Source organism: Dreissena polymorpha, chromosome 12, assembly GCF_020536995.1.
Source record: "Dreissena polymorpha isolate Duluth1 chromosome 12, UMN_Dpol_1.0, whole genome shotgun sequence".
NCBI lineage: Eukaryota > Metazoa > Mollusca > Bivalvia > Myida > Dreissenidae > Dreissena > Dreissena polymorpha.
This window is the reverse complement of record NC_068366.1, coordinates 9,163,370-9,189,335: the sequence shown is the minus strand read 5'-3', so window position 1 is coordinate 9,189,335 and position 25,966 is coordinate 9,163,370. Positions and strand designations below refer to the sequence as shown.

Genomic DNA, 25,966 nt, shown 5'->3' with positions numbered 1-25,966 from the left:
TCAGAGTGTTAGAAGATGTATCAACAATACCACCGATAACAGCGACGTCAGACTTTGCCATAAGATCAAATGAAGGCTCTACATAACCAAGTTCAGCTAGATGTTCTTTCATGGGGATTTTGACGGGGATAGACATTCTTGTATGAGCTGGCACAGATATGGTTTGCATGCTTTCCACTCTACACACTTGATTGGCTGCACCGCCAGTCCACAGTGGAACCGCATTATTACCGATCACCAAACATGACCTCTTATAATTGATACAATCAACATGCTGTTTCAAGAAGTCTTGGCCTAAGATACCATCGGCCTCGATTGCACATACAACGAATGAAATATCAAAGCGCTCGCCGCACATTTCAACGATCAAGTCAACACTTCCGGTCACTGCCATTGGTTCCCCGTTTACTGTTTTTAGTACATTTGGCGCCGATCTTAGTTGAAAAGAACGTTCAGAGCCAATTGATGAAAACATTTTATCAGAAAGAAGAGATGTTGTTGCTCCGCAATCAATTAAGAAATTCACGGGTTTTGAACCTACGTTACATGTAACATAAAAACCATTATCAAACCTATTAAATTGTGAACCTGTTCGCGCCGTGTGAATTTCGCTAGCTTTACTTGACGATGTAGGCCTATTGTGTACTAATGCTGACTGTCGGCCTTCAGAGTCAGCATTTAAAAGTTTCCCTGAACAAGGGCCTCAGATGGGTTGCCCTTAACTGGATGCTGTAGGTTAGCGGACCTGTCATTGGTTGCACTCTGGGTACTATTCGCCCTATAACGTCGCGGTCCGCGATTTGCGTTTTGTGGACACGATGCCCATAAGTGATCACGCGAGTTACACCCGAAGCAAGATTTCTCACTCTTGCTGTTTACCTGTGGTTTACGCACAACAGACGTTTCAATTTTGTCAAGGCGCGCTTCAATTCGCTTAATAACGGATTCAATGTCAGAACATTTGTCTGAATCAACTGCCCTTATGTTTGATTGTAAAGGCGTCCCCAATATGGATTCGTACCTTTCAATTACGGAGACGGCCTCGTTTATGGTTAAACAATTGTGATCCATACAGCGACATTTCATTTCGGTAGAAACGAGTTTGTAAAGCTGATTCAGAGCTAGTTTTTCTTGCGAGCGATGATCCAGATCAGAGTAAGCTTTTTGACAAAGCTGACGCAAATCGTCTGCAAGTGACGCTATGCTTTCGCCCTTCGAGCGTCGTCTGTTTTCTAATTTATTCAGCCACAGACATTGATGTTTTCTGTCGTTACCGAAACGCTCGGAAAGACGCGTTGTCAACGTACAATAATTACGGCGCTCGTCGTCTGTGAGGCTCATGTAGAAGTTTCTGGCTGCGCCTCTCAAACTGGCGGCCAACATTAAGACTTTTGTGCGATTGTCCCACCCAGATAATTCCGAACAATCCTCGAAATGCGAGGCGTATTGTTCGTACGAACTGTTACCGTCATACATGTCCGGTTTCATAAGTGTGTGGTGCATGGGTGGTGGTGGTGGTGGAATGTAATGATTGTAACTAGTGTCACCATGGTTAAATGACGTGCTGCGTGAGTCATGTGGATTGTTGTTTGTTCGATCAAAGCTCGAGCGTCTCATCGCAGGACTGAGTGCATTCATCAAAGAAACATGAGGTGCATCGTCGCGTCGTCGTTGGGACTGTGCGCCATGTACATGCGCACTATGGTTCGATTCATCACTACGTAATTCATCAACGGTTTTTATCTCCGACGGAACATCAAAGGAAACGTCGGGATCAGGAGAAGCCATCATGAAGGTTACTTTGTCTTAACAGCGTAAATAAAAATAACAAAGACTATTATTGTGTTAAAAGTGTTTCTTTATTTCCAGGCGTGTTGTTCAAGAGGAACACTTTAGAAAATGATCCCCATATTCTGACACCAATTTGTAAGATACCTTACATGTAAGATACAATTTCTCATCTCTATGCGCTCAATTGTAGTTTGAGTTTGAGTCCAGCAACAAACTCTTAGAAGGAAGACGGAGAACGTTTAACGTTTTACATAATGCATCTTTATTCAGACAAGCATTAAATATTATATAATACAATAATATCTCTAGACTGTTAGAGTTGACTTAAAAAGGATGGACGTTTGGTGAACAGTTGCTCTGCTTTAAGGTTGTCAATATCATAAATAGTACTGATATTTTATGAAATACTATAAACGTTCGTTTTACTTAAATACCGGTAGTTAGTAGTTAATGTACAAACAAATTCTGATTATTACTTCTAATTCGTAAAATGAAAATGTTTTATGAAGTGTTACTGTTTGTTTCCTACTTTTTGGAAGGGTTTTCAAATGATCGAACAGTGATGTGTGTTGTTAGCAACTGTTGCCAAAACTGTGCGGAGAACCTCCTTTTATACTCTTCGGATGCTGCAGATTTGGCTGCAGCCAAAGATTCAGCTGCAGCCAATCACAATCCTGCAGCATCCTGCACCATGTATGGAAGTAATGCAGTTACATGTAAACAAGAATATACTTCTTATTATAATAAAACGACAATCATCATAAATATCACATCTTAATCAAAGAAGGCAATAAGTTTGATGACTTGAAACAATAGACACTTTTAAATATGCATGTATAACAATACAATATTAAATGCTGCAGCATGAAAACTTAAGAAATTCTTACGCATTCAGCGTCTCAAATAGTTCCCTGCAAACTATTATGTTTTAACACTTAATATAAATGAAGAGTTTACAAGTTATAATAAATATCATCTTTTTATACAAATAGAGGAGTGAATATTATAATTTTACAGCCTATCTTAAAGTCAAATGCCAATCGCACATTCTCGGCCCTTTCCGTCAAACATCGGATAAGTACCTCGAAGGAGATAGTATGAATACACATTTCGGAAGCGGTATTGCGGTCTACCTACGCGGGCCTACGCGAATCAAAATTACATAGTAAAAACAAACATGGCCGGTTTTGCGAGTTGTTTACATTTTGCAAAGATGAAAATGGGGATTTTCTATGCTCTGAAGCCAGAGCAAGTACAAACTCTACAGGAATTATGGACGCCGTCGTTGTTATTGTTTTTGTTGTTGTAACATTCTTAGAATGGTATCACGTGGGCGGACTACTTTCAACCCGTATTTCTCCCGAGTCCGATTATGATAATCTGCGAGGGGTACCGAATGGTCAAATGCATGCAATAACACTCCACCATACTCCTACGTATGACGTCATCAATATACATTGCTGCAACGATTTTGACAGTGCAGGAATTTCGAATATGTTGGATTATTCTCACAACAAACAACATATAATGGACTAAACACAAGGTAAATACAAATATATAAATATATTAGATCTTGGAGAACATTAACTTGCTAAATGCAGAGCATTGTATAGACAAAATGTGAACAACAAAAATAATGTGCACCGATATTCGGATGAGGAATGAATTCGGATGATATTTACATGTTATACATGAAATATACATTACAATATATATATATATATATATATATATATATATATATATATATATATATATATATATATATATATATATATATGCGTACCAGTCTAAATGTAAATTTCTATTTAAAGTAATTTACTTGTTGACAATCAGTTTGCAAAGGTCACAAAAACAGTAAATTATTTGTTTACTTGTTCCAACTTAACAGTTTGTGCGACGACATTGACCAGTTTGTCATTGAAATCTGTACATATTGGCTGCTTTCAGGGAAAGCGGGGCTTAATGCATGTCAAATAAGTGGTGTCCCAGATGAGCCTGTGCACAACGATTAGCCTGTGCAATGCACACAAGCTATTCAAGGACGACACTTTCTGATTGTATTGTGTTTTTCGTTTAAAGAGAGTCTCTGGTACTGGGATGACAATTAACGCATATGTATTAAGCCCTGTTTTCCCAAAATGAAGCTTAAATTATCGTTTCTATGAATGATTTGAAATAAAAGAGATAAAAGTGATAATAACTTCAAAGAAACCACGCTGACAAGGCAAATAAACAAAGTCACTTTTAAATAAAAAAACAACAACCAATGAGTTCTAAATTTTTACCTTGTGGCATTTTAGTAAACAACTTAAAGGGACCTTTTCACCATTTGTCATTAAATGCTTAATATTGATTTATGTAAACATTGGATCTTAAAAGCTCCATTAAAAAAAAGAAAACAAGAATAAAATTAAAGAAAAAAAGTTGCCATAAAAATATAACGACAACAACAGAACTCTCCAAATTATTAAATCGTTTAATTTGGTCAATTAACAAAAACGTGAAAAGGTCCCTTTAATTTCTTCAGGCTTGCAAATCGAATGAGTCCAATCACAGGAGTTTGAAATTCTATCCATTAAGCTAATCTAATGGCTAAATAAAAAATTAGACTTAGTCTTAGACTTAGTCTTTATACTATATAGGGGTATTTTTTTATTTAGCCATAAGATTAGCTTTATGGATAGAATTTCAAACTCCTGTGGTTCAATACACTGTCAGATCTTACATCATGAATAACTTACAGGTTAAGTGGTTGCCTGTTAGCTTCTGGCCAGTAGATTTAAGCCCAGGATACTCAAGTTGGTTCTACCCCGGGCCGAAAATAACTAGTATCAAACCAAGTTTGTTTGTGTGTGTGTGATGCTGAAGATTGGTAACGTATCTGTTCAATGGTTCAGGGACATGTTTTTCATCATGTATATTTTCCAAAATAAAATATCCGTAAAGAATTTGATGTATATACTAAGTTATTTGAACTTTATTTATACTTTAAATGGAGTTTTTTCATGTTGTGATTTTCGGGAAAGTGATATATAACCAAACGCAGTATGTGCTTCGGTGGTTGGGGATATTGAAAAGCGTTGAAATAGCACCTTTACGTGCTGGAATTATTGAAAAAACGCACACGAAACATCAATTATTGTATGTTTTACGTACGTAATGACACGCTCGTGTAATACAAAACAGCAAACATGTTTTCGAGCAACATCACAGGAAAATATACACCTGGGACAGAATTTTCTCCTAATTTACTACTTTAGTGGAGAATCAATGATAAAGCATATTTTATTATATGTGCAAAACATGTACATGTTTTCGGACAGTCGTATTCGGATACAGTATGATTCGTCAATTTTAATTTATTTTCGACGTTCTTTATAACGTTTTTATAGAATGACGATACACATGCGGTGATACGGATGGTATGGTTTATAACATTTCGCATTGTAGTCACCAGAAATTGCAACTAGAAATACTACAAAAAAGTACAATAAGCTAGGTCACGGGGGTGTCCCCCATAGGTACTCGGCCCTTAATCCCCGTTGGGGTCCTGCGGTCCCAGACCCCTAGCTTATTTTTCCGGATTTCAAATTTGGGTCAATTGACAACCCTGGAATACAGAAAACAAATATGTATCCATGCAAGTTATCGAATTAGGAAAACAACCAACACTTAGTATTAATGGAGCATCTGAGTTGTTGCCGAACGACATAACACTTAACTTCGCAAATATATAAATACGATATATATGTTTGTAGGCCTACATTGATGTTTCGGTCCCATAAATCCCAGTCCGGTCCTGCAAGTTATCTAAGACTACCGGACCGGATGTCCTGTGGACTTAAAATACTTTTGGGAATGTCTGCATACAGTATAGCTTATGATAAACTTATGCAATTCCCGTTGATCTAACATAAAAAAAACATAAAATGCAATGTTACCTCATTGATGCAAACTGGTTCTCTTATACGTAAAACTTATAAACATATTACAACTAGGTCACAGTAAACTTTATATGAACGTATTGATAGGTGGTGTCCGAAATTTCGACTTCATGCGCGATGACGCCATGATATGACGTCATAATATTGAATTTGTGTTATCGTCATTGTGTACACACCGGTCTTACTGACAATAATGTAGTGACGTCACCATCTATGTATAGAATGGTGTTATCGTTTGTCAGACATTTGCCGCTGCTCAGAATCACAGAACGTATCTGGAGCTGTACGGGAGATGACTGCGTATAAGTGAGGTTGGTTATAATTGACTTTCAAAACTAAAAATGTCACTTCTGACTTGGAAATAGTCCAGTCCAACGTGTTTGCTGAAGTTTTTTTCTCGGCGTAAACCAGTTGGTGAGGCGGTTATTCTCGCACAACTTGAGTTTGCCCATTTTCGGTAGGCGTACGACCAGTGAATGGGTCCTATTTTATTTTATGTATTACCTTTATCAAGTTAATACTACTAAATAGACACATGGACGGTAAACAGAAATGATAGAATACAATATTAACGTGAACAGTTTGTATAAGCAGCTATTGCATGGAGTAAGCTTAATAAGTCAAATAAATATCCTCTGTGTGCCTAATTTCGATCAGGTGCCTAAGTTCGATCAGTTTTTTTATGACGTTTTTTCGAATACCAGCACTTACATCACGCGCCAGCCTTCCTGCGAAAACTCAAAATCATCGTTGTTGATGTCGAGCATGCGCAGAGACAAAGGATTGTAGGACATAAGCCCCCCAGGACAAAACCCCCCCAATGAAAAAATGAACATTTGGACAATTGCCCCCCAGTAGAAATGACGGGTAGGATATAAGCCCCCCAGTGCTTATTTTGCATCTGGATATTTGCCCCCCAATGCTTATTTTAGAAGTGGACATTAGCCCCCCAGTGCTAATATCATATGTTGTTTCCATTAGACTAGTATATCTCTGTATTTGGATTCAGTATTATTTCATATCTCCTTTATATATAATCATAGAAACTTGGATCATTATAATTCGAAATAAAAAAAGGTCCAGAAACTCACTTCAATTGCCTAATCTTAGGTAAGACAAACATCTTAAAGAATTTGAATTGTTTTTTAATTAATCAATCAAAAGGATTATCAGTTTGTTAAAGGTGTGACATGTGGCTTTGAAAATATACTTGTTAATGAAAATTAAAGGCTTCTGTATTTAATCAATAAAAAGGATTAAAAGGTGGTGATAACTGGACATGATTATCTGCTCAATCGAGTAATGTCATTTAGAATTAGGCACTGGGGGGCAAATGTCCACGTCTAAAATAAGCACTGGGGGGGCAAATGTCCAGATGCAAAATAAGCACTGGGGGGCTTATATTCTACCTGTCATTTCTACTGGGGGGCAATTGTCCAAATGTTCATTTTTTCATTGGGGGGGTTTTGTCCTGGGGGGCTTATGTCTGGATCCCGAGACAAAGTTTAACGTGATCGAACTTAGGCACACAGAGCATACTTAACTTAAGACGGAAAGATGATGCATAGGCTACGTAAATCACGTTAAGCATTTGTTTGTTTTTTAATTAAACTTGATCTCTAGTTGCATTTATATAAGTTGTCTAATTTTGAACTCTCATGTTTGCGATAAACGCAAAAACTCTTAAAAGTTATTTTTTGTTTATTAAAACCTCGTGACACACAATTTTACAAATACTTATTAAATACTAGTAGGCCTACTGTATACAAGTCTTTGTTGGTCGTTAACATTCTCGGAGTAGGCTCTCCGAAAAGATTTTTAACAATTTTCGTATTAAAATGTACATAAAAAACAACATCCACGATGTCAGTCATAACTCTTCGATCTGTTATTTAACCCTTAAAGCGCTGGAGCCGAATTTTAAAGGCCTTTGCAAACAGTTTGAATCCAGATGAGACGCCACAGAACGTGGCGTCTCATCTGGATCCAAACTGTTTGCTATTCTGATAGTATTCTTTAAAAAAAAATGAAGAAAATGCTTATTTTAGAAATTCAGCAGACGACATTTTAGCAGAAGACAAATTACCCAGCATGCAAAGGGTTAAAGCCTTTTCTCAACAGCAACAAAAACTAAAGTCAACACACTTAAGACCTTTATAGTAAAGATCTGCGCAGTAAACCACATTGATTAATTTGCTACTCCGTCTGCTGGAGATCTTTATTAAAAATCGAAACGATGACAATGTGTCAAGTTATAGTGTAGATCTACATCTTACCCAAATTGTTTTTTTAAATAAATATAAGGAATACTTGTGCAAAAAGCACTAACATTATTCAGCTGTGGTCAAATGTATAAATACTGATAGCCAATCCAACAGATAACCTGAATCGGATAAAGATAATAGAAGTACAATTCCTTGGCTAAATCTTGTCCAAAACCAAAGACCTATAGAATACACTCGATAGGTTTTTGCCAAAACTAAACCAAAACGTGCAACTGTTCGGTTATCTATTTTGTTTATACAATCTCTGACAAAAAATATCCTAAAATTGAAGATTACCAAATGTTTTCCACTGGATAATAGTTATCCAGATTTATACAATTGGCGTGTGGCTATGATATTAATTAGTGAAAACATCATTTTGATTGATAAATAACAATATTATAACGAAAAATCAACTTTTCTGAAAAAAAAATCACTATCAAATATATATTTAACAAGGTATTCAACTCGAAATCACCCGAAAACAGGGTGCACCGCTTTGAACAGCCATTTCTTCGTCAATTTTGCAGCGATTTTCATGAACCCGGTCTTATTCAACGCAGACATGAATTTCCTTTCTGAAAATGTAAATATCTTTTTATATTTCAACACATGATGGGTCAAATTTTAAGATATAAAACGATACACAATTCGGTTGACCTACTTAACAGCGATCAGACAGGATTCATGAACGAAATCTCTACTGGTGTAAAGACACACCCTCGCATTGGATCAATATCATCACTCGTGAGTTTAAAATGTCAGTTAGTTGAAATGTATGTAAACAAGGGTTTCAAACGGCACTGGACAGTAAGTTTTGATGCATAATGTAACGGCAAGCACGGTAATAATGTTGTTTCATACATTTTATTGAATTATGGTATCGAGGTACATGAATTTTGCAGGGAAGATACCCTTAACTCCGTGATGATTTAAGTCTTAAAGGGATCTTTTCACGCTTTGGTAAATTGACAAAATTGAAAAAAGTTGTTTCAGATTCGCAAATTTTCGTTTTAGTTATGATATTTGTGAGGAAACAGTAATACTGAACATTTACCATGGTCTAATATAGCCATTATATGCATCTTTTGACGATTTTAAAACCTAAAAATTATAAAGCGTTGCAACGCGAAACGATTGAATAATTTGGAGAGTTCTGTTGTTGTCGTTAAATTTTGTGAAACTACGAAGATTGCTTATATAAGGTATAAAATACGTCAGGTATGTGTACTCGGCGGAATAGCTCAGTAGGCTAATGCGTTTTTACTTCAGGACTCTGGCAGGATTCCAGGGGTCACTGGTTCGAAACCTGCTCCGGGCAATGTTCTTTTCCTTTTTTTAATTTTATTCTTGATTTTTTACTGGAGCTTTTACGATCCAATGTTTACATTTATCAATATAAAGCATTTAATGAATAAGTTAAAAAATGCCAAAATCTGTGAAAAGGCCCCTTTAAATCCTGTCTGATCGATGTCAAGTGGGTCATACGAGTTGTGTATCGTGTTATTTCTTAAAAGTTGACCTAACATTTGTAAAAATATTGCAAGAAAATATGTAATTCCAGAAAGAAATTCTGCGTTGAATAAGACCGAGATCGTGAAAATCGTTGCACAATTGATGAAGTTATGGCTGTTCAAAGCGATGCACCCTGTTTTCGGTTGATTTTGAGTTGGTTATCTTGTTATATAATATTTGATAGTGAATTTTTTTTTTCAGAAAAGGTGATTTTTCGTTACAATATGATTATTTATCATTCAAAATGAGGTTTTCGCTCATTAATATCATAGCCACACGCTATATATAACCACCTGTGCATTTCAGAAGCTTACTTCTTAATGTATCCATGTTCCAAACATTAAAGATTAAATTGGTCCACATTTCAAAAGAATGCCTGAACTCGGACAGAATTATTGAAATTTGCTTTGGATTATGCTGTGTAGTTGGGCAAACAAAATCATGACAACCACCAATCATTTAAAGGTATTGCTTATTTTCAAAGTTGTATAAATACCTAGGGCCATTGATAGTGCTAGTGCTAAAATGAAAAAAGAGACGATGTTTATAATGTTTAAAAACTTAAAAATAAATAAATAACCAAACATTAATTGACTGATGAACCTAACCAGATTAACATTTATGAAAAAAGAATATAGCACTTATAATCACTGACATTGTTGGAACATAGTAATACAAAATCAATAGTGAAACAAAATCAAGAAGCTCAATGAGCTTAATGTAGTCTGGTAAAGGAATATCAGAAGAGGTCTTGAAAAAAAGACGGAACACAAAAAAATATCAAAACAACATTAAATTTTAAAAGCTACTTTAAATGAAGCTTTAACAAATTAATAGTTCATCTCCGCAACATTGCCACTGAAAGTTGAAGACATTTCCCGGAGGTTATAATGATACAAATGAGGCTGACTAGTTGCCAGTGCAAAACGACTTTAGTCTGAGGCTGTAAGGCATTTAGTACCCCTGTTTTTTTACACGAATAAAAGTTCTAAAAAAACAAAAAACAATAATGTTTCTATGTTGCTGAAAAAAAGTTGATTAAACAATATGATAGACACTCGCAAAGATCCTGGTTGGCAGACCCTACAAGACAGACGAAATGACACTATATTTACAATCTTTTTCAAAATTGTTCAAGGTTTAGTAGCCGTGCCGCTACCATCATATATCGAGCGACCCACCAGATTCACTCGTCACATGCACCCCCTCTCTTTCAGACAGATCCATACCACTGCAAATTATTATAAGTTTTCATGTTTCCCAAGTGCTATTGTGATGTGGAACAACCTCCCTGCCACTACAGTATTACATCCTGATCTTGAAGCGTTTAAGCGGTCCCTGCTTTTCCCATCTGCCCCTTGAACTCCGAGGGACATGTTTTTATCAGCTTTAACTTTAAATCACTTCACCATGCATGATTAATCGAACATACTTTTATCTTTCTCACTTTTAACACTTTTATCTTGCACTGACTGCGCACCTGTCAATAATACTTGCAAGGGGAGTTAGACAGTATAGATAGATAGATAGATATATCTAGATAAAAAATACAAATACAGTTTATTCACTGTTTCAGTTATTATACAATATTTAGTGTTTATCACTTTAAAATTTAATCGACCTTATCAAAGACCTATAGAATGCATGTATTTTATAGGTCTTTGACCTTATGCTCATTTGATTTTAGTACTCTTCCTTCTAGAAGTAAACTGAATTAGTTCAACCATGCAAATGTTTAACGCTATTACAAAAGTCGAGTTCATTTCTCTGGAATCAAGAATTTCTATGAAAGTTTCTGTATTTATGGTTGTTGTTTCTTTACATTTGATCAGGGATTATGTTGATTGTTTTCTTGTGTCACAGGAATTAGGTCACTGGAGGAAACTTTGTTGCACTTATTACGTCATTATAGTATGCGTATTTCGTCCGATTTAGTTTCTATATTTAGACATAAATATTTACATTTTATGGACTATCCTATTATATTTTTACCATAATCCTTTTTATATATCTTTTACGTTATCGATTTCTAGTATAATATGCTTGCAAGTTATGCACGAAATAAACAAATTATACAAATAGCAATACTCATACTTCATAATATTACATTAGGTTTGTAAAATGCAACTAGTATGCGACAGCAGTTTAAAGGCCATGCTTTTACCCCCGTTAAATGGACTAATCCGTTTGACCCACTTCCTGTGTGCGCAGACATGGCGGACGGCAAGGCAAGAATGGGCGACGAAAATGATGTTATAACGCCGAAATTATACTCGCACAGTGAATCTGAACCTGAATTATTTGAAGTTGAAAGAATCCTTGGTAAAATTAAAACGAATGTAAGTAAAGGTATCATTTTAAATCAATGGAAGTCAACGTGTACTTTACAGATGGAACGAGGTCAAGTTGTCATAAATGAACTGATGTCATTTTTGACAGATTTTTTATTTAAAAAATACACAATATTGACTTAGCGATGAATGAAACTTTATTTTTTCTTCTTTGAATATTGATCAACAGTAATTAATGCAACGAATAAACACCGAAAATTGCAAGAAAATTTACAATCCATTTGTCTGACCTTAATTTCAAATTTCATTGTTTAGATTGTGTAAACTGCATCTCGACTCTCGTAATCGTAATCATCATTGTGGTACACAACTCATTTTAAGTCATATGATTTTGTCAAAACAAATGCTTTGTATAAGATCAAGCCGGATCTGTACCAGAACCAGATATCCTTTGTTCCTAGAGGTTTAGTACAGTGTTCGTTGCAATTATTCAACTCTAAGCTTTATAGCCCAATAGGCTGCTTAGAGCCGCCGTAGCAAAAATTATCAAAGGCTCTGGGAGTCCGTTTATATGGACTAAGTACAATGTTATACTACTTTTTCATATAGAGGCAGATTAAAATGGCCCCAGTTTTAAATGGCATTGAATTGGTAAAACAGACACAGTTGGAAATTAGTTGAGTTAAACACTGCCTGGTATTTACTCATACATGCCAGACGTCCCGATCTCGGCAGGACATTCCCGCCTTTGGGCCCTTTGTCCCGGCGTCCCGATATGAGACGATTTGTCCCGACATTTGTTAAAGAACAATGTAAGCTCTATAGGTTCCCAATAATATTCGCTATTCAAGCTCTGTTTCGCTAACACTTACCACCGCTAATCCCTTTTTTGCCCCCAATTAACAATCAGATTCTACTTCATGTGTGTACCAGTGTTGTTTATGACACCTTATCAGCGATTTATCGGCTTATTATTGATTTTATCAGGCATTTACACCCTGGTGATCTTCAAGATAGTGGTCGCTTATTGCTATCGATAGTTGTATTATAATGAAATAAATGTTGAAAATGTGTTTGTTTTTGTCTTTGTTTTAAACGGTTTACAAAACAATTGTTTTGTAAAATTAACTCTACGTCATTAATGAGTCTTTTACATTCAATGTTTAGTTCCAAAATGCGGGATAATCCGAATGTGCAATATACCAAAATCGCAACAAACAGTCCAATAAGTGATACCCATCCCGTCTAGTGTAATTGGGTGTAAGTGTAATAAAAACAACGAGGTGCTATGCATGACAGTTTGACCCTACTCTAATTAAGTTGTTGGCAGTTAAAATGAACACAAAGACGGTTTGCTTCCACCAAAAACCTACCTCGGAAATGTGTACGGCAGCGCATTCCGTGTCAAGCTGATGTAACTGTTCGGTAGATAGTTTACTGTAACCCGTACTTTCAGTGTAATGGATAACCTCCCCTGTGTTAATGTTTGCCATTGAAAGTAATATAATGAGTATTGTTGTCGTAATGTTCCAGATATTGTACTCTAAAAAGATGAATATTATCTTCGTTGTTTGCTATTGTCTTATTTAATAAAACTGTTATTGTTATATTTTAGATTTCATGCTTCATATCAGATGTTTAATGTCTTGAATAAAAGTACCAAGAGTTTTTGTTAGTACTATACTGACTACAGTAAAGGTGGAATGATAGATTGTTTTAGGTGTCCTGCTTTTTGGTCAAATGTCCCGACAATTTTTTATGGAATGTCCCGCTTCAGACCTAAAAAATTCTGGCATGTATGTATTTACTTGTGGCTTTCATAAATGTATCGAGTATTTGTAAATTTTGTGTCATTTGATGATTTGATTGTACGGTTAAAAGATATCAAAACCCGAATAAATAAGCCGTAGCTTTGTTGTTTCTTGACCAGATTATAGTAGATATGAGGCTTATGTGATGGCTTAGATGAAATTGTTTTGTTTTTTTAGCTCACCCTATGTCAGTTGTTGTAAGGCTTGTGGTATGCGTCGTTGACTTTAAGCTCGTTTCATCTCTAGACGCCTTTTTTTTCATCCAATCATGATAAAACTTGGTCAAAATTTTTATGTTGACAATATCTAGGCACAGTTGAAATCTGGAGCACATTTGTTAAAAAACTAGGTCATAAGGACAAACATTAGTTAAACCTTGTTACCAGAAAACCTTGTTGCGCATGCTGGCTGGAAGTTACGTTTGCCGCCTTTGGCATGAGACCAATTCAAGCATGACTTGGCTTATATTGTGTCATTTGTTTGATGCTATTTCTCAGCAATTTTTTGCCCAATTGTGAAAAGTAATGGTAAAATAGGGAAAAACAAGCCTGAAAAAACCCTAAAGTGGGAAATTCACGTCGTAAAATCTTTAAATGGAGAATTATGGGTTTTGTTGGGTGGTGGGGTAGTCCAGTGGTAACACACTGGTCTACCATTCTAGAGGTCCCTGGTTCAATTCATGGCCGGGGCACTGGAAATTTCAGAAATGCTTCAAGTGTTTCCCACCCAACTAGAGATGTACTGGTATGAAACCAAGGTAATTCTCACGTGTATCGGTGCTATACACTGAGCACGTAAAAGAACCAAGGGATCTATAGGCAAAGAGCTAGCATATCACACCCGGATTTCTTGTTTCTCAATACTGTCTCTTCTGCTTGCTGTCTCTTCAGCAAAAACCAAAGGACCCCATTGGAAATAAGTGCTTGCACTTTCATGGGTTATCCTTGATTGCAAGTTCATAAGAAATACATACATACATTGTGAATTGCTTGTTATAAATTGCTAATATTCATTTACATGCATTTTGGCTTGAAATATTAAGTGTAAGTGCTCATTTTTTTTTCACTCGAAACTTTTGGAAAAGTTGAAAAAAAAATCCTCTCTTTTGGATTTTTTTTACAGATATGTTTTGGAATTATGTAGTTTTTCCACAATTGGGGAAGTACCTTTTACAGGTACTTTGTAAAGAATGAACAATAAAATCGCTGTTTCAGGGTAAGGTACAGTACAAGATTCGGTGGAAAGGTTTCGGTCCAGAGGAGGACACCTGGGAGCCTACAAAAAACCTTGCCTCCTGTCAGGACCTCATTGAAGAGTTTGAGAGAAAACAGACTGAGCTTGCAAAGAAACGTTCTGAAGAGAGAAAAATGAAACAGGTGATAACCTATTAACATGAATAATGTTTGCATCTTTATGAGGTGCACAGGTTCACAAACTTTGCTAATGGCTCAGATACACAAGTAGATGATGACAGGGCCCTCGTTTTGCACTTTTTACCGCCAAATATCGGCGGCTTGCCCCATGAAAAAAGTATACTTTTTTCCCCTATTTCAGCTAAAAATTCCCCCCTCCAAAAAAACCTCTTATGTTGCCAGCTGGTCTTGTGCTACAAACCTTTGATTAAATGTATATCTATGTAAATCACATTTAAATATTATAGTGCAAACATTTACAAAAAAAAAATGAAGTAATGAGAGACTACGTAAAAAAATCCCTCATAAAAGGTAATCGAAGCAAAAATTCCCCCTCATGAAGGCTGTGGGTGGCTTCCCCTGGCGGCAAGAGAGGGCCCTGGAAAATGCCAGTAACTTTTGTATGCTGATGATTTATTACCAGGGAAAACTTTTTCATTGTTCTCATCATTTTTGCAGTTGCTTATGGAGGGTAGGATTGACAGTTCCGAGTCTTCTGAAGACACCAACTCACCGTACCCAGCAAATTTCAAGAACACGTTTTGGAAAGAGCTTGAGGCAGGGAGAGTGAACGTGTTCGACAACGACATGTACTCGAAAGTGAAAAGCAAACGGGCATCGTCAAAGGCAAAATCTTCCAATGACAATAATGACAAAGACAGAAAAACTGATAAGAGAGGGAATAATTCAGACAGCAAAGGAGATTTTAGTAAGAAAAATAAAAATCAAACATGTGGCAGCACATCAGAACCATGTTCAAAGAGTGGAAGAACGTCAACACCAAAAAATAGGTCACGGTTGCGGGTAATTTCTAACACATCAGAATCCGAGGACATTGCCTCCAGAGCACCCAGATTGTTTAGTGCCTCAGATACGTCTGACACTGATTCAGTAAAGGGAGCTTTGAACATCATCATAAAAAAGATTCCTCATATTGCCTCGGATACGAGCGAGAGTGAAAGCCTGCAAACTAGTCCAGCCTACTCTGTGCAGAGTAAGGACACTGGTAAAGGTAAGGCTTTGGTACATTGATGTCAGCAGGGCATTCCTTTGATTTGAAAAGTTAAAAGTCTAAACTGACCCATAGGCTTACAATTCTCAGAGTCTGTCAATTATTTATTTTATTTAATTACTCTTTCCTTGTAAAACTGAAGCGTCAAAACTTATTATTGTGAAAACACCAGAGACACAAATTCAGATAAGAGTTAAAGGAAATCCCTGATGTCTGATAATTGTTAACAGTGGTAATAATCTTTATTCCAGCAATATTTTGTAATAATAATGATAAAATTAAATATAAGGTAGCAGATACATAAACATGAATGGCATGGTTAATATTGGTTATCATAGGCATGTAAACGTTGGTCTTTAACACATGAGACGCCTAGATTTTAATAGCCTGTACAGTCCTTTCAGGGACAACAATTTTTGCATTATGGAATTTGTTTAAAGAAAGTTTAGGCAGAAAGCACTGTCCCTTATTAGGCTGTGCAGACTGCACTGGCTAATCTGGGATGACACTTTACCCTCAAGCATTAAGAAGTTTTACGAGAACGTGGCCTATTTGATGTAAATGTGTTACTTTAATTATGGTTATTATTATAAACTAAAAGGTAGAGTTTTCAGCCTGTTAAAAGTGCCAACTAAGACTGATTTCAAGTTAACATAGTTGAAATCATGTTAAGTTTGATCTAAATTACAAACAAAACAATGTATGATCTTTGTCTTATTGAATCTGGTCTACTGCTGTTTTCAGGCTCGAAATCCAAGAAAAAGAAACACCATAAACATCATAAACATAAGAAAGATAGAGGTGCAAGCAGTCCAAAAAGAAGAAAACTGTCACAAAAAAGTGAGATTGAAAATCAGCATTGTGCTGATATCACTGACGAACATGACATTGACTCTGTAAGGGATGTGCTTGCAACACCAAGATATGACTCTGAAGAAATCCATGAATTTGAAGATTCAAATGAATGTAACCTAGAATCTATGGTATTGTCAGAGAGCATGGCAACTGCAAATGAGACTCACTCAGGGAAATCCAGCGCTTCCGAATTTTTTGTTCCGAAAAATGTAGATCTCAGTTTGCAGGTTTCATCCAATGGATCTCAATTAATTGACCTGCCCATTAATAATGCAATCAACAACAGTGTTCACTTTGACCAGAAAGACTTCACCAACACCAACACCAGTTTGAATAACAATAATAACAAGAATAACAATTATAACAGTTGCAGCGACAATAAAAACCAACATGACCAGATCAGTGACAGTGGCCTGTTTTCAAGTTTCACTGATAGTATGCTGAGTCAGCCATTTTGCCGACAGAACTCTGACACAGTCGACAGTGGTGTATATTCTCCTATGAGTGACAAGAGCAACATGTCTCTGCAGAAGCAGTCTGGCTTTGCTGGGGCCATATTGCCTATTTTATCAGATGAAGGCAAAAATCACAGTAGAGGTATGAACCTTTGGTTTCCATCATTTTGGGAATGTGGCCCAGGCCTTATAGTTTCAACTAATAGGCTTGAATAGGGAAGTACACTTAATTGTGCAATTTATAAACAAACTATGAAGAAAAGATATTTGGAAAGGCGCAGGATATTGGCCCCAACTTTCACCAAATAAAGGAGTATGCATATATTTCTTGGCACTTTACATGTAACTGTGAAGCTTCTAGGGCCATGTGAAATTTCCAGTTAAAGGAGATTTAGATTTTAGACTATCTGATATTCAGGAGGTTAAATGCATAGTCTATAGAGAAAAAAAACTGCAATATAAACATATTTGTCTATTTAAGAGTTTATCAATAGATAAATAATTAACATGTATTAACATAGTGTTACACAACAACAAATCATGTAATTTCATCTGTCAATAGGTAAGCAATATCTTAAAATGTGTCAATATAAAAACAATACTTTTACAAATGATTTTGTTCATGCACATAATGCAAAAAACCTCATAGATTAAACAATACAGACATTTCATACAAACTATTGTTGCATGCCAAATTTCCTTATTTGTAGCCATTGGCTAATTTGGCGAATGGCAGAGTAAGCCCTAAATGTCTTAAACGGATTAAGTTCCTCTTCACAGTGAAAAACATGTCAAGTATTACATTTTTTCTTCACGCAAGATATCCTCCAGTTCACTTCCATGATAATAAAGTCCTGATGTTTGTTGACAGAAACTTTCTGACAAAGTACATTTACTTTTTCTATGTGCAAAGTTCAGACTTCAATCTATTGTTCTTTATGATATAAGATTGTGCGTGTGCAATATTTACCAGGTACGGTTAAAAGTTATGCCCCTTTTTAACTAAGAAGATCCATTATTTCAACTTATTTCACAAAACACCATTTGCCGTTGGTGGTTGTTCATTGCAACTGAGACAAATATATGCTTTATTTATGTTCAGAGTCTGGCAACGACCTTGACCTGGAGCTGGAACTGGATGACCTTGATTGGGACCTGTTTGACACAGAGGTCACCATGGAGCCTGTCAACATATCAGACGGTAACATTGCTATGCCTTTGTTAAAATTGAATTAACCTTTGGCTTAGTCAATCAGCTCAATAATTTGTGAATGCCCCGGTAGGCTAGTGTATAGGAGTCTGACTGTTTGTCCATCAGTCCTTCTGGCACTCTCTTTCTGTTGTTTATTCCTAAAGGCTTTGAGATATTTACCTGATTTTTATGTCCCCCACTACTATAGTGGGGGACATATTGTTTTTGCCCTGTCTGTTGGTTGGTCTGTTGGTTGGTCTGCTGGTTGGTTGGTTTGCGCCATTTTTAACATTTGCAATAACTTTTGCAATATTGAAGATAGCAACTTGATATTTGGCATGCATATGTATCTCAAGGAAATGCACATTTTGAGTGGTGAAAGGTCAAGGTCATCCTTCAAGGTCAAAGGTCAAATATATGGGTCAAAATCGCTCATTTAATGTACACTTTTGCAGTATTTCAATATTCTAGATAGTAACTTGATATTTGGCATGCATGTGTATCTCATGGAGCTGCACATTTTGAGTGGTGAAAGGTCTAGGTCAAGATCATCCTTCAAGGTCAGAGGTCAAATATATGGGGCCAAAATCGCTCATTTTATGAGTACTTTTGCAATATTGAAGATAGCAACTTGATATTTGGCATGCATGTGTATCTCATGGAGCTGCACATTTTGAGTGGTGAAAGGTCAAGGTCAAGGTCATGCTTCAAGGTCAGAGGTTAAATATATGTGGCCCAAATCGCTTATTTTATGAATACTTTTGCAATATTGAAGATAGCAACTTGATATTTGGCATGCATGTATATCTCATGGAGCTGCACATTTTGAGTGGTGAAAGGTCAAGGTCATCCTTCAAGGTCAAATATATGGGTCAAAATTGCTCATGTAATGTCACTTCTGCAAAACTGAAGCTAGCAATTTTATATTTGAAATGCATGTGTATCTCATGGAGCTGCACATTTTGAGTGATGAAGGGTCAAGGTCATCCTTCAAGGTCAAACATCATATAGGGGGACATTGTGTTTCACAAACACATCTTGTTGGTGTGTGAGTCTACATGCATTACTAACGGATAAAGTTTGAGTTTCATTTCGGGCCATTGTCGGATTATAGATTTTTTGCATAGTTAATGGGCATTGGACTTAGAAATTTTCTCTTCAACAACAGTTTATCAAATTTTTATGCTAAACACATGCATATATTTACATGACAAACAAACATGTATCAAGTTTGAATTTTGTTAGGGTCCGTTGATTTTTGACCAATTTACGGGCTTTGGACTTGGGAATTTTCTTTTAAATAATATTTTTCCATAATTTTTCCTCTGAAACGCTTTCAGACACTGACTTTATTTTTGTTGTTTGAGTCTACCTACATGACGTACAGATCAAGTTAGAGTTTTGTTTCAGTAAATTGATTTATGACGAAGTAACAGTCCTTGGAATTAACAAGTTTCTTTAAAATAATACTTTTCTGGAATTTTTTCCTGCAAGACTTCAAGATCAGGGTTGTGATTAGTGTGTGTATGTGTGTTGTTAATAGACACAAGTAAAATGAGCGGGGCATCTGTGCCCAATGGACATTTTTATCCCCGCCGAAAAAAAATTTGGAGGGGATATAGTAATTGTTCCTGTCCATCTGTCCGTCTGTCCGGCTGAAACTTTGTCCGGAGCATAACTTCAAATCTCTTAAATGGATTTACTTTAAACTTAGAATATAAACAGATGGCAACTAGGAGAAGTGCAGTGACCAAGAACCATAACTCTATCTACCTTAGTTTTTGAATTATCTCCCCTTTTATATAATTTTAAAGTAAATTTTTGTCCGAAGCATAACTCTAAATTTACTGAAGGGATTTACTTGAAACTTCAAACTTAAACAGATGGCAAGTAGGAGAAGTGCAGTGACTAAGAACCATAACTCTATCTACCTTAGTGTTTGAATAATATCCCTTTATTTAATTTCAAAGTAAATTTTTGTCCGGAGCATAATGCATTATCTCCCTTCATTTGTTTTCACAAATATTCTACTCTCTAAAATAAATGTTGTCATACAAGCAAACACATTTCGGAGGGGATTTGGCACTACTGTGACAAGCTCTTGTATAATTGGTTATTGATGAAGAAAACAATTACACATGCTTCCTTATTGACGTTTTTATTAAGAAAGTTGTAGACTTATATCAATCTAGCAAAATAGGGCAATTTGTAGCCATCTGCTTTTTGGAAAATGGAAAGTAAGCCTTGGTTTAATTTCACCTGATTAATTTGTGTAAAATGTCTTGTCTTTATTACCTGTCTGTCTTGACAGGTGTGACTTCATGAGGTTTTACCACCCCTAACTAAGCCTCGTTCTGCAAACATTGGGCTTAATGCATGTTCATTAAGTGTCGTCCCAGATTAGCTTGTGCGAACTGCTTGATTTTCCTTAATATTAAGAAAGGACTTTCATATTACGAAAAATACCCATTTAAGAGGAAAGTGTCGTCCCTGCATTGCCTTCGGGGACTGCATGAGCTAATCACAGCCGACACTTGCATTAAGCCCTGTTTTCCCAGAATGAGGCTCAATAGTTATTCTGCTTGATTGTGTCACAGAGGAGTTCAGTGCTGCAGTGTGGCAGGGAGACTATGCGCTCGTGAAGAGGGCACTTTTTGGTGACAGGAAGTACTCTCTGGAGGCTCGAGACGAGAACACATGCACTCTACTCATGCATTCTGTGCAGCATGGTAGTTACTTTGATTTTTAGCTCATCTATTTTTTGAAAAAAAATTATGAGCTATTGTCATCACCTTGGCGTCGGCGTCGGCGTTGGCGTTGGCGTTGGCGTTGGCGTCGGCGTCCGGTTAAGTTTTGCGTTTAGGTCCACTTTTCTCAGAAAGTATCAATGCTATTGCATTCAAACTTGGTACACTTACTTACTATCATGAGGGGACTAGGCAGGCAAAGTTAGATAACTCTGGCGTGCATTTTGACAGAATTATGTGCCCTTTTTATACTTAAAAAATTGCAAATTTTGGTTAAGTTTTGCGTTTAGTTCCACTTTTCTCAGTAAGTATCAATGCTATTGCATTCAAACTTGGTACACTTACTTACTATCATGAGGGGACTGGGCAGGCAAAGTTAGATAACTCTGGCATGCATTTTGACAGAATTATGTGCCCTTTTTATACTTAGAAAATTGACAATTTTGGTTAAGTTTTGTGTTTAGGTCCATTTTATTCCTTAAGCATCAAAGCTATTGCTTTCATACTTGCAACACTTACTAACTATCATAAGGGGACTGTGCAGGCAAAGTAATGTAACTCTGACTGGCATTTTGACAGAATTATGTGCCCTTTTTATACTTAGAAAATTGAAAATTTGATTAAGTTTTGTGTTTAGGTCCACTTTATTCCTACAGTATCAAAGCTATTGCTTTCATACTTGCAAGATTTATGAACTATCATAAGGGGACGGTGCAGGCAAAGTTATGTAACTCTGACTGGCATTTGGACGGAATTATGGGCCCTTTATACTTAGAAAATTGAAAATTTGGTTAAGATTTATGTTTTGGTCACTTTACCCCTAAAGTATCATAGATATTGCTTTCATACTTGGAACACTCACAAACTATCATAAGGGTACAGTAAAAGGACAAGTTGCATAACTCTGGTTGTCATTGTTACGGAATTATGGCCCTTTTTTGACTTAGTAACTTTTAATATATGGTTAAATTTTGTGTTTCGATCCACTCGAAGTATCAAGGCTATTGCTTTCAAACTTCAAATACTTACATGCTATCATGAGGTTACTGTACCTGGCAACTTGAATTTTACTTTGACCTTTGAATGACCTTGACTCTCAAGGTCAAATTATTAAATTTTGCTAAAATTGCCATAACTTCTTTATTTATGATTAGATTTGATTGATACTTTGATGAAACTACTCTTACCTGACATACCACAATAGACTTCACCCAAACCATCCCCCGTGCCCTCCCCCCCCTCCCCCCCTCCCCCCCCCCCCCTAATTTTTTTTTTTTTTTTTTTATAAGATCATCTCACAAATGACCACCACACCCTCACACTATACCCCCACCCCACCCACCCACCCCCCCCCCCAAATTTTTTTTTGATTTTTTTTTTTTTTTTTTTTTTTTTTTTAAGATCATCTCACAAATTATCACCACACCCTCACACTATACCCCCCCCCCCCCCCCCCCCCCCCCCCGATTTTTTTTTTTTTTTTTTTTTTTTTTTCGCTTTTTTGGAAGATAATGTAATAAATGTCCACAACCCCACACTATACACCCCTCTTCACTCCACTCCTCCCTCCTTTGTGATTGAAAATGAGAGTCCCTTCACCTTTAAAAAGAAAATAGATGAGCGGTCTGCACCCGCAAGGCGGTGCTCTTGTTTTATTCGGCTGTGAGAGCAATTTTAGGTCAGGATAATGAAATCTTAAACTAGTAATGTATTGTATGAATCAAGATTTTTTCACAACATTTGTTACCCATTTGTATAAAACTTTTACATTTTTACAAATTAACTACGGTTTAATTTTGAAGGAAAATTTCTCTTTCTTTGCTGACATGTTTTCTGCAAGGAAGGCTGCGATCTGACCTAGTTAATACTTTGGGCTTATTTTGAACAGTCATTTATTTACCAAGGATGATCAAATCCATGCTTGGTACCTTGAACCAGTCAGTGCCTAAATGCATTGGAGCCTTGATCTGTGAAAAGGGGGTTCAATGGATGTGCGTAAAGTGTCTTCCCTGATAAGCCTGTGCAGTCCCCACAGGCTTATCGTGGACAATACTTTCCGCCTTAACTGGATTGTCTTCAAGAAGGATCATCCTTTAAACGAAAAATAAAATAAAAGCAGAAAGTGTTGTCCATGCATTTCAGCACATGCATTAAACCCCCATTTCACAGAGCAAGGCTCACGTGTATTCAGAGAAATATGTATATATGGTTTGCGCTCTGTGAAAAGGGAAAAATACCATTCAAGCGGAAATTGTCCTCCCTGATAAGCCTGTGTGAACTGCACAGGCTTATCAGTGATGACACTAGGCACATGCATTAAACCCCCTTTTCATAGAGTGCGGCCCATTTAGTTTGTCTTACAATTTATGCGCTTGTAGAAGCCCTGTGTCCAAAACTCGCAGTAAATTACTCCCAAACATCAATTGATGAAAGCCCTTTATTTTTTTTATAGAATAAACAATGTTAGTGACACTGTGACTGGTTTGTAGGACATGATGACATCTCCAACCTTCTTGTGGATAATGGAGCAGACATCAATGCTAGATCTCACAATGGATGGACTCCATTGATGTTTGCTTGCCAAACTGTGAGTATATTGTGCTCTAAAACCATAGCAACACAAAACATAAATAAATTGGTGGTTTCTGTTGGTGATCTTCTAGGAAATTTGTGCTCTACTTTTGCCTTATAATTGCTGATAAGGTGTTTTGTTTTGATCCGCTGTACTATTTTAAAATAATTCCAATACTTCTTGTGCTATGATGGTCAATATTAGATATGCATTATTTGCTGATTATACTACTGCAGTGTTGTAAGTTGAAAGCACATGTGAAACAACACTTTTACAAATTATGCATAATCTAAAACAAGATATTAATTATGGCTTTATAGTATTGTCCATGATTGATTACAAAGTTCTGCTTACATATACCGAGTTTTAAATCCTTACAATATCAAAGCAAGATTAATTTGATATTGCAGGCGGGTGTAAGCACAGTTAACCTGCTGTTGGAGTTAGGGGCTCCAGTCAATGTGGCCGCAGTGGATGGAGTCACACCACTCATTGTGGTAGGTTACGGGTCGCTTTGGTATTTGGAGAGAGGTAGAATAACCTGTGAAAATGTTATAAACTGAGACCACAGACAATTCATAGACAGAAGTATTGTATTAGAATCACATTTCAATTTAAGCCAATTTGTATATTGTAAAGTGTGTGATCCAAATAAATCAACTATAGGACAAAGTCATGAAGCAATTGCATTTGTCAAAAATGTATAATGCATATCAGTTTTGAATTAAAGACAGAAACAGTTGACTCACGTGCCAATTAAAGTGAATAAATGATGATCATTGCAAGCTGAAGCTAGCCCTCCATTTGTTTTCTAAAGCTAACCAGATACACTGTCTTAACTCATGAACCAACCATGTATTTTCTTTATTTATGTCCATAGATCATACTTTTTTTCAGACTTTAAAACATGGCCATGTCCAGATATTTTGGCAGCTACTTGCCTTCTCACAAATATATAAGCCATGCTCTGTCAAAGGGGGCTAAATGCATGAGCATTATGTGTTGTCCGAGATCTGTCTGCGGTCTGCAAATGCTTATCAGGGAAGACACTTTCCACCTGTGTGGCATTTGTTTGTTGCAAGGAAGTCTCTCTAAAAAAAATAAATCCATTTTAGGTGGAAAATGATGGCACAGGCTTATCTGGGACAACACTAAATGCACATGCATTAAACAGCATTTTATCAGAGAGAGGCTGATATAGTTTTTGTTTGTGATTATTTATGGTAAAAGATCATTATATTATTTTTCCAGGCTGCAAGGCGTGGCCATGCCCAGATATTCTGGCTGCTGCTAGAGTGCGGTGCCAACTTCAACACCGTCACTCACGCGCGGCACTCCGCTCTCGAGATTGTGCGCGCTCTCTTCTATACTGACCTGGAAAATGTACTCAATAACCACATTCACAGGTAAAGTGTGGAACAAAATAACATATTTTTTCCTAGGGAATGATCAAAAGTGAAATTGCAGGGTGATGCGCCTTGATCCATTAGACCCATATGATAATAAGTGTGAAGATCTTTTCAAATTTAATATATTTTTGCAAATATGCATTATCAAATAAAAAAGGCTATTCTAAAAACGTTAGGTGCACTTGTTATATTATGAAATTGATAAGTTCCAATCTTCGGTTCTTGAATCAATAATCTTTTTGGACACTCTTTACAGACCCCCATCACCTTACCTCAATTTACCTGGACATTGACCTTCTTTTTGACTGGGACTCATTCAAATGGGCAAGATATTCAATAATGACGAGCCTTTCACTAGGGGCATATGTGTTCATTAAATGCAGCATTGTGTTTCTCACATCATAGTAACTTATATCCTGCAGGGTCATGTCAGCATTTGACAAGCAGGTGTCCATTACACTCAACGAGACAGCCAGCATCGTGAGTGCACTGTTTCCAGCCCAGATATTCAATGTGTGTGAAGGGAGCTGCTTCCAGTTTGCATTCCATCATTCACTTCTGCCTCCTAACTCAGGTTTGTACTTGTGCGGATGTTGTTTGCAATGTGTAATGTGTAAATAGGTCTCATGCCATGATATGTGGCCAGCAATAGCAGTCTGGTGCAGAGCTACTTGTGACCAGACTCTGTGTGAA

The 25,966-nt window shown here is 36.6% G+C and overlaps 3 protein-coding genes across 7 annotated transcripts in view; 1 reads left to right on the top strand and 2 right to left on the bottom strand.

Moving 5' to 3' along the window:
- LOC127854005 (uncharacterized) overlaps positions 1 to 5,882 on the bottom strand; it is a 30,648-nt gene extending 24,766 nt beyond the window's left edge. Inside the window, exon 1 of the mRNA XM_052388908.1 lies at positions 5,736 to 5,882. Coding sequence (XP_052244868.1) covers positions 5,736 to 5,740 — 5 coding nt within the window. The 5' untranslated portion in view covers positions 5,741 to 5,882. The remainder of the gene's footprint in view (positions 1 to 5,735) is intronic.
- Positions 1 to 25,966, bottom strand: part of LOC127854008 (uncharacterized protein CXorf65 homolog) — a 439,263-nt gene that overhangs the window by 77,298 nt on the left and 335,999 nt on the right. The window lies entirely within an intron of this gene.
- The window catches only part of LOC127854003 (M-phase phosphoprotein 8-like), a 44,767-nt gene that overhangs the window by 7,304 nt on the left and 11,497 nt on the right, over positions 1 to 25,966 (top strand). Inside the window, exons 1-10 of one of the 4 annotated variants that reach the window (XM_052388904.1) lie at positions 3,217 to 3,334; positions 14,834 to 14,995; positions 15,491 to 16,043; positions 16,788 to 17,495; positions 18,456 to 18,554; positions 21,143 to 21,274; positions 23,782 to 23,879; positions 24,275 to 24,361; positions 25,116 to 25,270; positions 25,696 to 25,847. In XM_052388904.1, the coding sequence (XP_052244864.1) occupies positions 14,987 to 14,995; positions 15,491 to 16,043; positions 16,788 to 17,495; positions 18,456 to 18,554; positions 21,143 to 21,274; positions 23,782 to 23,879; positions 24,275 to 24,361; positions 25,116 to 25,270; positions 25,696 to 25,847 (1,993 nt within the window). In that variant the 5' untranslated portion in view covers positions 3,217 to 3,334; positions 14,834 to 14,986. Of the gene's footprint in view, positions 1 to 3,216; positions 3,335 to 5,923; positions 6,050 to 11,714; positions 11,857 to 14,833; positions 14,996 to 15,490; positions 16,044 to 16,787; positions 17,496 to 18,455; positions 18,555 to 21,142; positions 21,275 to 23,781; positions 23,880 to 24,274; positions 24,362 to 25,115; positions 25,271 to 25,695; positions 25,848 to 25,966 lie in introns of those variants that run through there. The other 3 variants (XM_052388902.1, XM_052388901.1, XM_052388905.1) reach the window with 3 other exon arrangements.